At 37.0% G+C, this 13,177-nt stretch overlaps 1 protein-coding gene across 1 annotated transcript in view; it reads left to right on the top strand.

The window, feature by feature from the left end:
- The window catches only part of b3glcta (beta 3-glucosyltransferase a), a 106,409-nt gene that overhangs the window by 33,386 nt on the left and 59,846 nt on the right, over nt 1–13,177 (top strand). The window contains exon 3 of the mRNA XM_056271964.1: nt 1,191–1,230. Within this exon, the coding sequence (XP_056127939.1) occupies nt 1,191–1,230 (40 nt within the window). The remainder of the gene's footprint in view (nt 1–1,190; nt 1,231–13,177) is intronic.

The raw sequence follows: 13,177 nt of genomic DNA, 5'->3' as shown, positions 1-13,177 counted from the left end.
AAACCACACAATTTGCAGTGAACTAATGACATGGTGAATCATGATTTATCAGTTCAAATAACCCAAAGGATCCTCTCCACATTTTGATGTTCTTTTAGAAATTTAATTGAACGACTAATTTAAGCATACAGGAAGACTAATTCTGGCTTCATGTCGGAATGATCATGTTTAGGAGATTTGCATGAACGAAACCACAATGTCATAATTACCATTAGGGAAACTTGATGTTCTTTTATTTGTGGTTGATGGTAATTTGACTTACATAATCAGAATTATAAACAGAATATAACATAAAATAAACAGAAATAACAGAGGAAATATAATAATTGGCAAAAGTGTAGGGCAGGGGTGCCCAAACCTGCTCCTGCTGATCGACTGTCCTGCACGGTTCATCTCCAACGCTAATCAAACACACCTGCCTTTAATTTTCAAGTGATCCTAAAGACCTTAATTGGTTGCTTCTGGTGTGTTTGATTAGGGTTGGAGATGGACTGTGCAGGACAGTCGATCGGCAGGAGCAGGATTGGGCAACCCTACATGTCAAGTCAGCCAAATTTCGGAAACTTTCCCGGCTCAAATTTTTGATTTTGTTAATGTTTATCTGAAGAAAGACAAACATAAATGAAAGCCGATATATTAAATGTAATGTAATATTAAATGTTATTCATATATCATGAATTCGTTTTAAAGTGATACATTTCATTATAATATTAAATAAATTAAAAGATTTCTGTTTATATTTTTGTTTTAAATTCAATTTTAAGTCAATTACATTTTCAATGTAATGCCAGACTTTTTGACCCCACTAAATGTCAGTATTTTGTGTTGCCTACAAAGTTATTTAAATGCAAACAAATAAATAAACTATTACATTTGCCCTAGATGCCCATTGCATTGTAATTTAGATATCTGGTATTGTCAGTAAAAACTTCCCAGGAGGACTTGATGACCACATTACATTTAGAATAACCATTAGTTTGCAGTTTATTTAGTCTTGGGAAAGGTTCTGTCTCATACATCTCTCTCCCTTAGTGTTTAGGTTGTACTTATTGGCATGCTTTAATAGTGCTGAATTTTCTTGTCAAAACTAATGATGTTATGAGTGCCTCCAGGTTGGACTTTTATTTACTTGCTGGTTCATTTGTAAACACTGCCTCTAATGTTGTCTTTCTCTCAATTTCTCTTCTCAGATCCATGACGCTGACAAACCTCCCTCTGAGAGTCAGCTCGGTGAGTATCCAAGCAGCTTCTGTTTCCTTTCACATCCTGCAAAAGTCAACCAGAGTGTGAGGAGCTTTCAAAAGACACCAAAATCCCATGGAAATAATTCCTGGCTGTCAGAGACTTTAAGTTGTATTTTAGTACCTTTTCAGTTTGGTAACGCTATGTTCTTATCACATTTCATATTGTGTTTCTTCTGACCAACTGTAAATATCACTGATGCCTCATCTAAACAGAAAATGATGAGGTTTATTTTAGATGGCTTTAGTTAATGTGGCTCTCCGTGCAGCAGGATTGGATTTTAGGGCACGGCTAATTGATTTGGGTCATCGTTTGCAGTGTGCTGTACGTGTGTTTGATATTTCAGTGTAGCGAGGCAAATGAGAGTAATCCGGCATGGCGTGGTGGAATGAACAGATCGTAGGGGTTTATTACAATACCCGTAATTTAGGTCCTCTTGCAATTGCCACAGTAAAACATTCGAACAGAAGGTGGGAAACGTTTTGGATGAAAATAACGTCATTATTTGACCTCTTAATTCCAGCAACCATTACAGCTAAATTGATACTGGTGTTTTGCTTTTCTTTTGTCTTTAAAGGCCTATGCTAGAGCAACCAGCATACAAATGACTCTAAAGGTGCAAAGGTCAATTATAATTGGCTGTCGCTGCTTAACAAAGGAAATCTCAGTGGATGAGGCAGAGGAAGAGAGAAATGACAAGGACATGTTAAAAGATGAAAGTAGATCAACAGTTTGAGCATAGACTGGGGTTTCAATTATGTACAGGCATGAAATTAGCCTTTATAAAAAACAGAATAGAGTTAAACATGGTCTGTTTGAAATTTTTCGTTGTCTGACTCAAAAGTAGGCAAGTACGGCAATTAATCAACTTCATGAAGTGGATGTGGAGTCTGTCGAAATGTAATGACTTTCATACATCAAACAGTTGAAGGAAGCCTGAAGTGCAAAGATGGTTATATAATTTCACAGAACTCTCACTTTCAAAAAGGTACTTCATGTGCTTCAGCCCATAGTATGATTACGAATATTCTCAGAGCCTCTTTTTGCACCAAGCGTGTGACGCAGAACAATAACCTTTATGGTTTTGAAGTTCTCTCCCAGAAGTGTTTGGTTGCCTGAAGCGTTTTATGCGTATATGTCAGAGGCATTCTTTTGAACTTTGTGTTCTCTTGTAATGCACTCTACGGATAGCGAAAAGTCAAGCGCACTAGCATAATCTCTAAATTATTTCTGGATATTGTCTGTGCAGCTAAAAATACTGTACTTCAGACATCATGGGAATGTTGAGAAGTTAGAAGTAGTTTGAAATGCATCATTCCTCCCAGAATAAGCTCATATGGAATATTTGAGAGTGTTTAATCTTAAATATTGTTTTTTAGAATTGTTTGAAGGCCTGTATGCATTTGATTGCAATCGAAACAAACCCAGGATGCTTCCCTCATCCACCACTCCAGAACTGTAGTACCCGATGCCTCTTCATCCCTGTGCATAACAGTCACTTAACACAGTCACGGTTGCCATGGTGGTGACTTGATATCGGCCCTGTCTTATCTTTTAGAAAGTCAGGAGCCTTTTTTTATGTAATGAAGCATGAAGAAGAGTTGGATGGAGTGGTTAGAAAAAAGGATGATTCGAACGTTAGAAAAGGGACAGAATTATTTTTGTTGTTGTTGTTGTTGTTTAGCAACGCGTCAAACTGTAAAATTGAAAAGTGAGGTTCTGAGGTGTCCTTGAAGATGTTTTATACAACTATCTGATTGAATTTAAACTGGTTCAAACTACTTCTTTTTTTATACGTGCCATTGAAAAATCATCTCAAAACTCTCAGATGGTGCATTAAGAAGATATCTGAGTCGTTCAAGAGCCTCAGGAAGGGCGAGATAACAGTTCCTCTGAGTTTCATTTTCAAATTGGAGATTTTTAAAGGGTTTTTAAATGAGGCTTTAACGATGTCGGTTTGACTACAGCTTCTGAGTTTGAGAAAGAAAAAGGATATACATCGAAATGACACCAATTGGTGACTGTTTAATTAATTATAGCACAATAACTGATATTTATAGATTGGCTATTTATAGCAAATTTTTAAGGACTAATTATATATAATGCCCAATAATGAATTATGCCATTACTTGCACACATTGCTTTATCAAAACCCAGTATGATGTTATTTATTCTATAAAACTCAAAAGGAGATGTTTTTCAGAATACCCAAGCTGCTCGTTTACATGCATTGAAAATGGACAGAGATTCACACTGTTACTCCAAATTAAATAGCTATTAAATCGTTTTCTCTCCTGTATTGCCTCGTCTTTTAACATTTAAAACTGACACAGCTTGGACATTCTGCCCAACATCTCCTTGGATCGACAACATGGTTCAACAGGGTGAGTAAATGTTGACAGATTTTTTTTTTTATCCTTTTAATAAAAAAAGTATGGGTTGAAAACTCGAAGTGCTTCTCAAGTCTAGAATGAAATGCCTAGAAGATTTTCAAAGGCTTGTTTTACTTAAAAAAGGAACCTTGCCTCAGTATCAGTAACTCTTTTTTATTATATTCTTTTATCAGATACTCTATTCATCATGGTTACTCTCTGGACCATCTCCTAAAGGATCATTCACATGAAAAATAGCTTATGTAGATACAAGCCAAACTGTAATGCTTAATTAAGCCGGCTTTACTTCTGCTTTATCCAGCACTGATGGCACTTAGGTTTCATAACACAACACCTTAGATGTGCTGCTGTGTTTGTGTTGGCATCTCTGATTTCTAATGTGATTACGTCTATAAATATGATTAAGACCTTAGTCATTGTTCATAGTCATACTGCAGCGATGTCAGGTTTTATTACTTGGGCATGTGCCAAGTTATTAGGAGTCTTTGCAATTTCTGCTTTGGTTATGATCAAGATTATTCTGCCAGAAGGCATGGAGTGCATGGCTCAAACTCTGTAGTTTAGTTTAATGACAGGCTTGCTTAGATATATGGGGAGATTGGGGTAAGATGTGTCAGTGTGTGAGCTATGTCACCACTTTTCTTGTCACATGAGTCTATCTATCTATCTATCTATCTATCTATCTATCTATCTATCTATCTATCTATCTATCTATCTATCTATCTATCTATCTATCTATCTATCTATCTATCTATCTATCTATCTATCTATCTATCTATCTATCTATCTATCTGTCTATCTGTCTGTCTGTCATCTCAACTATACCTCTTCCCAACTATCTAAACTATCCCTCTCTCTATTTATCTCTATTATCTATCTCGACTATCGCTCTCTCTGACCTTCTCTGTAATCTTCTCTGTATCTATCCCTAACCATCTATCTTTACTAACTTACCCTCTCTTTAACTAGCTGTCCCTCTGCATCTTTCACAACTAACTAACTAACTCTGACAGTTGAGTGCCACAGATTTGATCATTCCTGTGGCATGAGACATATCTTCTTCCTCCTTATCCTAATTTTTTTTCCTACATCTCTCTGAACTCAAGTGACCCGCATTCTTTTCTGGGATCTGCTCGGAAAATATCACGGTGTTGACTCTTCTGAACAGCTTGTCTCCTAGATATGCGAAAACTCAGATGCTTTCTGAGTAATTAAAGCGCAACTCTGCCTTTTTATAAGTGGCTGAGATCATGTTTACTCAATCCACTTCCTTGGAGCGGCGCACAGTTTAAGACCTGATAATGAGGCTCACGGATTTGGAATCTTTTAAAGTGGAGCTGCCTCCAGGCCTTGAATTATTGATGCAAAGTAGGAGGTTTAAAACTGCCTTCAACGCTCATTAGTTTTCGGGTGAGATGCACACAGGGACAGGGACTGCAGCTTTATAATGAGCATGATTAAACCAGCTCGAGCTCCCTTGCCTAAGTTCAGGTGTTGGAGTCCAGGAGGTTTTGTGATGTCCAACCCTTGCTGAGAATCCTAATGAGTGTTATTCTTTTTTCTGTTCTGCCAAAAAGTGTCTAGCTCTCTCTGCTTCCTTCCATACAACTTACACTCTTTCTCTCTTTTTTTAAATAGTTATTTACGTCATTGACCTTTCCATCGGTGAGTTTAAAACTATGCGTGTTATATTGACCATTTGTGCTGAGTAATTAAACAGAAATTCACAGGTATAAAATGGTGAATGATTACCATTAATGCAAATATAAATAATATATAATATTCTTAAAATATATTAGACATATAGGTTAAATTAGGGTCAACTAGTTAACAGTTTCTTGATTTTTTTTCTCTATATCTTTAGCATCAAATCTTTAATAGGCATGTTGTCCGTTAAACAGTTTGCACGTTAAAACCATTTTGTATTTAAGTTAATTCCTTTCAAAGTACTGCCACTTCAGCCATATACACTTTTGTTAAAAATAAGAGTATAGTTCCTAGCCATATCAGCCTAGAAAATCGCAACTTTACATTTTCCGTCGGTCTTAGTGCACGATGTAACTACAGAAGAGTCAAGGTTTAAATAGGAAAAATATCAAAACACTTTGGTCATTTTTTTATGAGAAATGCTAATGGTCTTGTCCACTTCAATGATTTATGCTAAAAGTGGTACCGCCAGAACCGGAGATCGGCTGAATGGATTCAAAAACGGTAAAACTCAACAGTTTAACTCTGGGGGAGTTGTAAAATGAGCCTATTTCCAAAAAAAGTGGTGTATCCCTTTAATAAAATCTCAAGAATCCTGTATTTTGTACATATTTTGTACATAAGAACATGTCTTATGTAAATGCATCTGATTGAGTCAGGTGAACCCAAAGTCAGCCTAATTATACAGTGTTAATTAGTCATTAGTTGTAAAAAAAAAAAAAAAAATTGTAGAATCACATCCCTAAGTCATATTTTCCATGGAAAAGCTTTTCATCTTAAACCTAAGATGGTTGTATTTTTTGCTTTTGCATTAATGTCCTTTTGAAGCACCTGCGGGGGCCTTAAATCTAAAGGGCTATTTTTGCTCCAGATGATATAGCCAGCCTTTTTTTAGTGTGAATACTCAAATTCGCTTTTCTTTGCTCCCTCTTTCATTCCACCTCTCCCGTCTTATCTTGTTTTTCCATCTTTTGCTTCCCTATCATCCTTTGATCCCTTTCATTCACTCCCTTCTCTCTTTCCCTTCCTTGCTTTATTACATATTACCCCGGTGAGTCAAAAGAGATTTGGTAGCTTTGCATACAAACTTGGATCGCTCCAAATCGTTACATCTACAGCAGCACAATGATCTGAGTCACTGGAGCACAGCCAGTTCTACATTGAAACAATCAGCTCTGGGCCAGGATGCACAACGCCACCGCTCATGGAAATGAGCCATCGACAGTCTTTCTTGTCTCCCATCACCTGCCACTGAGCGTGCAAAATCCACTCTTGACATTCTCATTGTTCCTCCGTACGGCTTAATGGCCCCTCTTGTGTGGCTCTGTCGTTTAGAAAGATGATGTCTGTTATTGTTAAAGCAACATTCAAATCAGGAGTAGGCGAAAAAATTGTGCCATTATTCTTCACATTGTTTTTCGCTTTCCATCTGCTACTCATTGTCATGCATGATTGACTTGATTGACGAAACAAACTCTCTCTCCAGTTTTTTGCCCCCCCCCCCAGTTATTCCAATTATCATTGTTGGTAGACTGCTGCTTATTTGTACATTTGCCAAATCTCAGAGGGATTGTTCATCCAAAAAATAACATTTTGTCATTTCTCACCCTTCATGTTGTTCCAAATCGGCATGACTTTCTTTCCTCAAGAGGAGGAAATGAAATTATGAATGCTGGTTGGTCTTTTCCATTCAATTACAATACAGTTACTGAAGCTTTCAAGCTTAAATTAACTTAACAAAAACCCACAAAAAAAAAACACAAAAATGCAAAAGCACCCTTAATGTATCAAATTTAGTACATGAGACGTATGGACTATATTCCAATTTTTCTGAAGCCATGCATTAACTTTTAAGTTGATTTAAGTTTTAATTTTACTAACCAGTTTAATTTACTGCAGCCAAAATTGAATCGATTCAGTGAGTTGAACAAGTAATCTGAATCAGCCCAAATTGTGAAACAACTCTTTCAGACTGAATCAACTGAATTATTTGTTTGAGTCAGATCTTTTCCATAAATCATTCACAAATTGAACATCATGATTTTGAGTCAAAACTGACATAATTTTATTTTTGGGGGGAACTATTCGTTTAAAGGTGATGGATTGAGTTCTCTGCACCTGTTTTGCTGACGTTCAGAGATTTGACAATCCTCCAGCACTCCAGCACGAGGTGACTGTCCTTTACGCTTCCCCCGGCCACCTCAGGCAATGCAAACTGTCAGCAAGGGTTTGTGCCAGGTGGATGGACTGTACCACCACACGCACACACCACACGGACAGCACATTTGTTTCTCTGCATTCAATCGGGCATGTGCACAGACTCTTTCTGTCTTTGTTGACTAAATTTGTCTCCGTAACCTTCCGAGTTGAGACTCATTGGGTCTGCATGACTCCAGTTAATGTTGGAAAAGGCTTGTCTCTGGACTTTTTGAGTGAAGTCCAAAAATGGAGCGATAAACCTGAAATGGTAGATACTGTTGGTTGGTTAAACATTGCATTTTGTGCTCCCTACGGTTGCGCCCTCAAACATCACCTCTCATTAATGCACATCAGTGCCAATGTTCTCTAGTAGATGTTCTGTTGGAACTTGTGAGCACCCTAATCGCTGGAAAACTTTTCTTCTTCTTTTTTTGTTGCCTTTTTCACACTTCAGCAACTGCCATATGTCTTCACTGCTCAGTCTCACTGAATTTTTCTCTTCGATTTAAGGCGGTATCAGTGCACAATAAAGACTTTTAGCTCTTTTAGCTGATCCAAGCACAGCTCACAGAGAAATTCTTGATTGCCTCTTGATTGGTTGTGCAGAATATTTTTTAAATGTCCCCAACCCCTTCGTCTACAAAGATTATGCCACCAACTGTTCAACTGTCTTCTGGAAAATGGCTTATTTTTATGTAGCTACTTGCATTCATACTTTCTCTTTAGAGGTAAAATTGCCATTTGAATTCAATTAAATAGTCTGCATTGAGATCTATTCCTCAGTAATCAGTCTGTTTTGTCAATACTCCGTTTTCAATCTTACAATTTTTTCACCTCAGACTTGTACCTGATTCCTCTGGGTATAAATGTGCTATTTTCTCTTCAACTTTGTAGTGCTCTCTCTCACTTTCTTCCCCCTTTTCTGTCACCTCTCTTTCCCTCTTTCTATTATCATACATAAGCAAACAACATCATGTCTGACTTTGTTCTGGGTTGCTGTAGAACTAATTTGAGTTTCTGCTGTCATGTAGTTCCATTTGGTTGTGTCGCCGTGGGACAGAATCTGATTGGTTTTGGTTCCTGGGATGCAATACCATCTGAGGTTCATTTTTAGTGTGTTGCCTCAGTGTGACTATAAGAATACACTTGCGGTTATCAGATGCCTCTTCCTAGTCTTAATATCTTAGCTCATTGTTTATTGGCAAACTGGAAAAAGAAAATCCTTTTTGGAAAAACAAACAAACAGAAAAAAACAGCTGTGGTTGCCAGAACCTTGCTGTAAAATATGATGACAATGTTTCTGGACGTCTGGTGCCTATATTTTTTAAAGTTCATAACCATATTTGACAGTAAATTGGTAAACCAAATATACAAACCCACTTAAAGTACTTGCATTCAATGTTGTTTTAGTATTATTTATATACCGTTATATTATTTATTAATATTTTTAATTGGATTTTATTTGTATATTTTTAATTTAATTAGTTTAAATTATTTAAAATATTTTTATTTCCATTTTAGTTTTTGTAATATTAGTACTCAGCATAAACTTTCCACTATTGTTTTATTTAGTTACCAAGGCAACATTTTTCAAGTTTCATTTTTCAAGTTTAAAGTTTTCATCTAATATTTATTCTAAATATTGATGTTTTTATATTAAATATTTATATTTTAGAAGGAGGGATGTTTTCTTTTACTGCATGAGAAATAATTTAAATTTTAAATACATATTTGCTTTTTAAATCAAATATAATTAAATATGACATGGCACACAGGGAGTTATGGGAATGTCCTAGAAGTGTGTTGTCTTGTTTTAGGGGCCGTTCACATGTCGCGTCTTTTGCGTGCTTAAGTTCATTATTTTAAATGTAGACGCATGACAAGTGCACTCATATATAGAGTGATGCCGGCACTCGCTTTTCCCAGAATAACATTGAAAGCTCAGCCAAAATGGACAAACAGCTGATGATACCAGTACATGGCTGTTTAAAAAAAAAAAAATTTGGTCATGCATAGGCTGGAAATCCATTTATCCATCGCTGAAACTTCTTCGTCTTCATGGAGAACGCTGCTCATGATTGCTTGGCAATGGCAGCCACCACGGGAGAGCAAGCTCCCATGCGCTTTTTGAAAGGAGAAGAAAAAAAAAGCGGCGGGCGTTTTCCACGAGTTTTTAGACGCGACAAGTGAGCGGCGCCTAATTCCATAATCTCTTCTTTTTTTTTTTCGTGATTCATGTTTTTCTTCCAAACCAGCATGCATATATATATTATACAGTTTTTCACAGTAAACGTCATGTATTTTGCATGGTAATTTTCTTTGGATATGGTAAGGTTGTTTCACAGGTTGTTAGTTGTAACATTTTTGCAGTATTTTTACATTGCATCTTATTAGGTACTAGTGTTTCTGCAAATTAAGACCCCTGGAGGGTGACCAAACCCTGGAGAGCGTGATGAGGAAGAAAAAAAACAAGCAGAGGGCATAGCTTTGAAGGTGATACTTTATATGGGGAAAACAATTCAGGTGACTGAAGCTCAATTCTCCAGCGTCTCATTCAATACATCTCCCTTATCCAGAAGATTCAGTCCCTTTATCTTTCGAGTCACCCCTCCAGTAGAATACAGATTGAGCAGAGAGAGAAGTGAGAGAGGACGGAAGAAACCTGACGAAGGATCACATGCTTCTAAGCCCTGTAATCAAATGATACCTCACTAAATAAATCATAGACCTAACTCAAGTCCCCTACTACTTTCTCTTCACATCAGCCTCCTCTGTCACCTCTCCATGACAGAGTTTGATTGGCCTTCTCATCCAAAAGTAGTCTACACTGACAGTTTGAAGAACCATTCTCTGCATTTTTACAATTCAGCGGTGGTCTGCTCTGCAGTGAAGATATTTTGCTGTTTTAAAGCCTTGTGTAATAATTCAATACATTTCTTAATTGCTTTCTTAGCTCCATCACGCATAGTCCTCGTCCGCAAATTTGGTGCATGCAAAAGTGTTGGTGACCAAGCTTAGAGAGAACGAGGCTGATATAAGGTCAAAAAGAGAGACAAAATGTCAAGGCTTTTCCTTTTTCCATCCCTCTGCTGCTCCGTTGTTTAATGATTAATCGAACGCTATTAGTGGAGGCCACACCATTTAAATTCAGCTTTAATTAGTTTCTTTTTTTACACACTGCTCTGTGCTTTCATTCTGACATCACACAGGCATAGAGACACAATGAAAGATTGGCAAGCACCTTATCATTGATGCTTGCTGGGACCGGATAACTGTTATTACTGTGGCACCCCACAATGCCAGAAAAGAAAGACTCTAAAATGTTCTCAGGCTTTTAATACACCTGCACAATGCCTGTCAGACATACACTTAACACACGCAATCACTCCGTTACGAAACCTTGTTAGTACATGTTTGACTCCAGATTTGTTATTTTACCCGTCGGTCAGATATAATAATATATTATTTACAAATATCATGTACATTGGTTGAGATTTTTTTTATGTATTTCAATAACTTCTAACCCTTACAAGATTAGGCTACTTTTTTTGGTCAAAAGAGGGTAGTAGTCTTATCTGGCATTGGAGAAGGAAATCCCATAATACATTGTGACAAGTCCAATGAAAAAAAATGACTGTAATATGGCAGTTGAATTGAGAGAAAAGTTTATTTTATATATACGTTTGATTCATTCAATAACGAAAAGTATAAAAAAAACTGTTTATTTCTGAAATTTTTGGATTAAAAATAGTTCAATCTGATTGAATAAATTTTACATTTATTTTACCCAGTGTTTTTGTGCGCATTAGAGGATTATGTTGCTAGTTTAGCAACAGCAATTGTGAATCATGTCTTTTATGATGTATGTTTATTTGTATACGTTCCTGTGGATATTGCGCGAATGACGGGTGATTGGGCAGATATTGTATTTTGCGGTAGGTGATAAGCCATTCGGAACCGTTGCCACTGAAACTGCCTATTAACGCACCAGTGGGGCTCGACAGCCTTGGTCAAACGGTTTGGCGCGTATGGTTGGGTTGCGGAGAGATTGTGAGATTGTGGTTAGGTCTCAGCAGCAGGAGGGATGTAGAGGTCAGTAAGCTGGGCTGAGATGAGTGGGGGACGGAGGGGGGTGACTCTGGGACGCCAGAGTCACTGTCGAGCCCTCTTGAGGTGTCGTGGGCTAGTCGACGAAACACTGAGGACGGAAGGTGCCCACTTGAAGACCCTAGAGATGTCCCCTACTCGGCTCAATCCAGACGGTTGTCGTGCTGGTCCTGTAGTTGCAGCCGTTGCGTGTGCTGACGCGACAAGTACACTGCAGCCGTTAACGCCGGACAGAAGGGGAGTCACACCACCGTATGGAAAGAAGCGTAAATGGATGGAGAAGCATAGTTTACTGTAAAGCTACGTCTTAGTGTTGCTTATCTTGGCGAAAGCCGAGTACAAATCAGCATGAAGTTTTAACATCTACTCTCGTGTAATGGAAATTAATTTTGAAGCACTATTTGTGTGGAGTGTGAAGTTGTAGTTTAATATAGAGTCTATATATGTAGAGTGTTCCAAATAAGGTTCCATGACGTAAGCATTCCTTTAAGTGTCACCCCCCTTTTTTGAATAGACATGAAAATGCACATTTCGAACTTAAATGGTTGTAATTCAAGAATGCTTTGGAATATAGACGTAAGATTGGTCTTGTTAAAGAAGACATTTGGCAGATTTTTGTAGAAGTGAAATAAATTAAGAAAGTGAAACAGAATAAAAGTTGTAGAAGTTTGAGTTAATGGAAATGTACAATGTAAAAAAAATAATTATTCATATTTTATATAAAATATATATTTTCAAAACCTGGGCTACTCTAAAACTGCAGAAAAATCAAAGCCAAAAATCTGAACAAGTTGTGTTTAAAATTTTAGGTTGATATCTCAAAAAATGAGCTTTCAGTAAGATTTTGTTTGGGCGCAGTACCAAACTTTTTCACTAGGTCACAACCAGACTCCATTACTGCCCATATAAGGGCGGCTCCATTTCCATGTGTGTTTTGAGTGGTCTGAACCATTATTTCCACAATTTTCATACAATTTATGAAGTAGACATCCTACATCAGAAGTAGTATGGGAAGTTTGGCAGATTTTGATATGAATTCAACCTCTGAGAAACACATACAAAGAACACGCATGTGCGTTATAGCTCGCTGCCACATCACAAATGGTGAATTTATTATTATTTTTCTTTATATTTAAAACATTTTCAGACCTTTTTTTCGAAAATAATTGAATGGATGCTATCTTTTGAACTCTTGGCATGAAAACAAACTGAGGTTTCTACCATTGTTTCATGATTTTTCATGTTCATTGCTATTTCAAAATAAAGGTCTGAACACGCCTTAGGAGTATGAAAATATTCTTGTTGCAAATTGATAAATTACGGCTCCTCTGTAATTTATTTTGAAAAGCAGTCCCCAAATATGGAAACTAGAGATTGTAAGCTTTCAAATTATATATAGTTTGTCAATATTACTTTTTACTAAGATATTATTGTTTAAAAAATATAATGGCAAACGTCCCACCTGTGGGACGGTGACAGTTAAGGTTAAGGTGTGGTAAAATTTGTGACAATTTCCGGTGCAAAAACGG

This window comes from Rhinichthys klamathensis, unplaced genomic scaffold (assembly GCF_029890125.1).
Source record: "Rhinichthys klamathensis goyatoka isolate OS25496 unplaced genomic scaffold, OSU_Roscu_1.1 h1tg000329l_1, whole genome shotgun sequence".
NCBI classification, from domain to species: Eukaryota; Metazoa; Chordata; class Actinopteri; order Cypriniformes; family Leuciscidae; genus Rhinichthys; species Rhinichthys klamathensis.
This window is presented reverse-complemented; position numbering and strand designations above follow the sequence as displayed.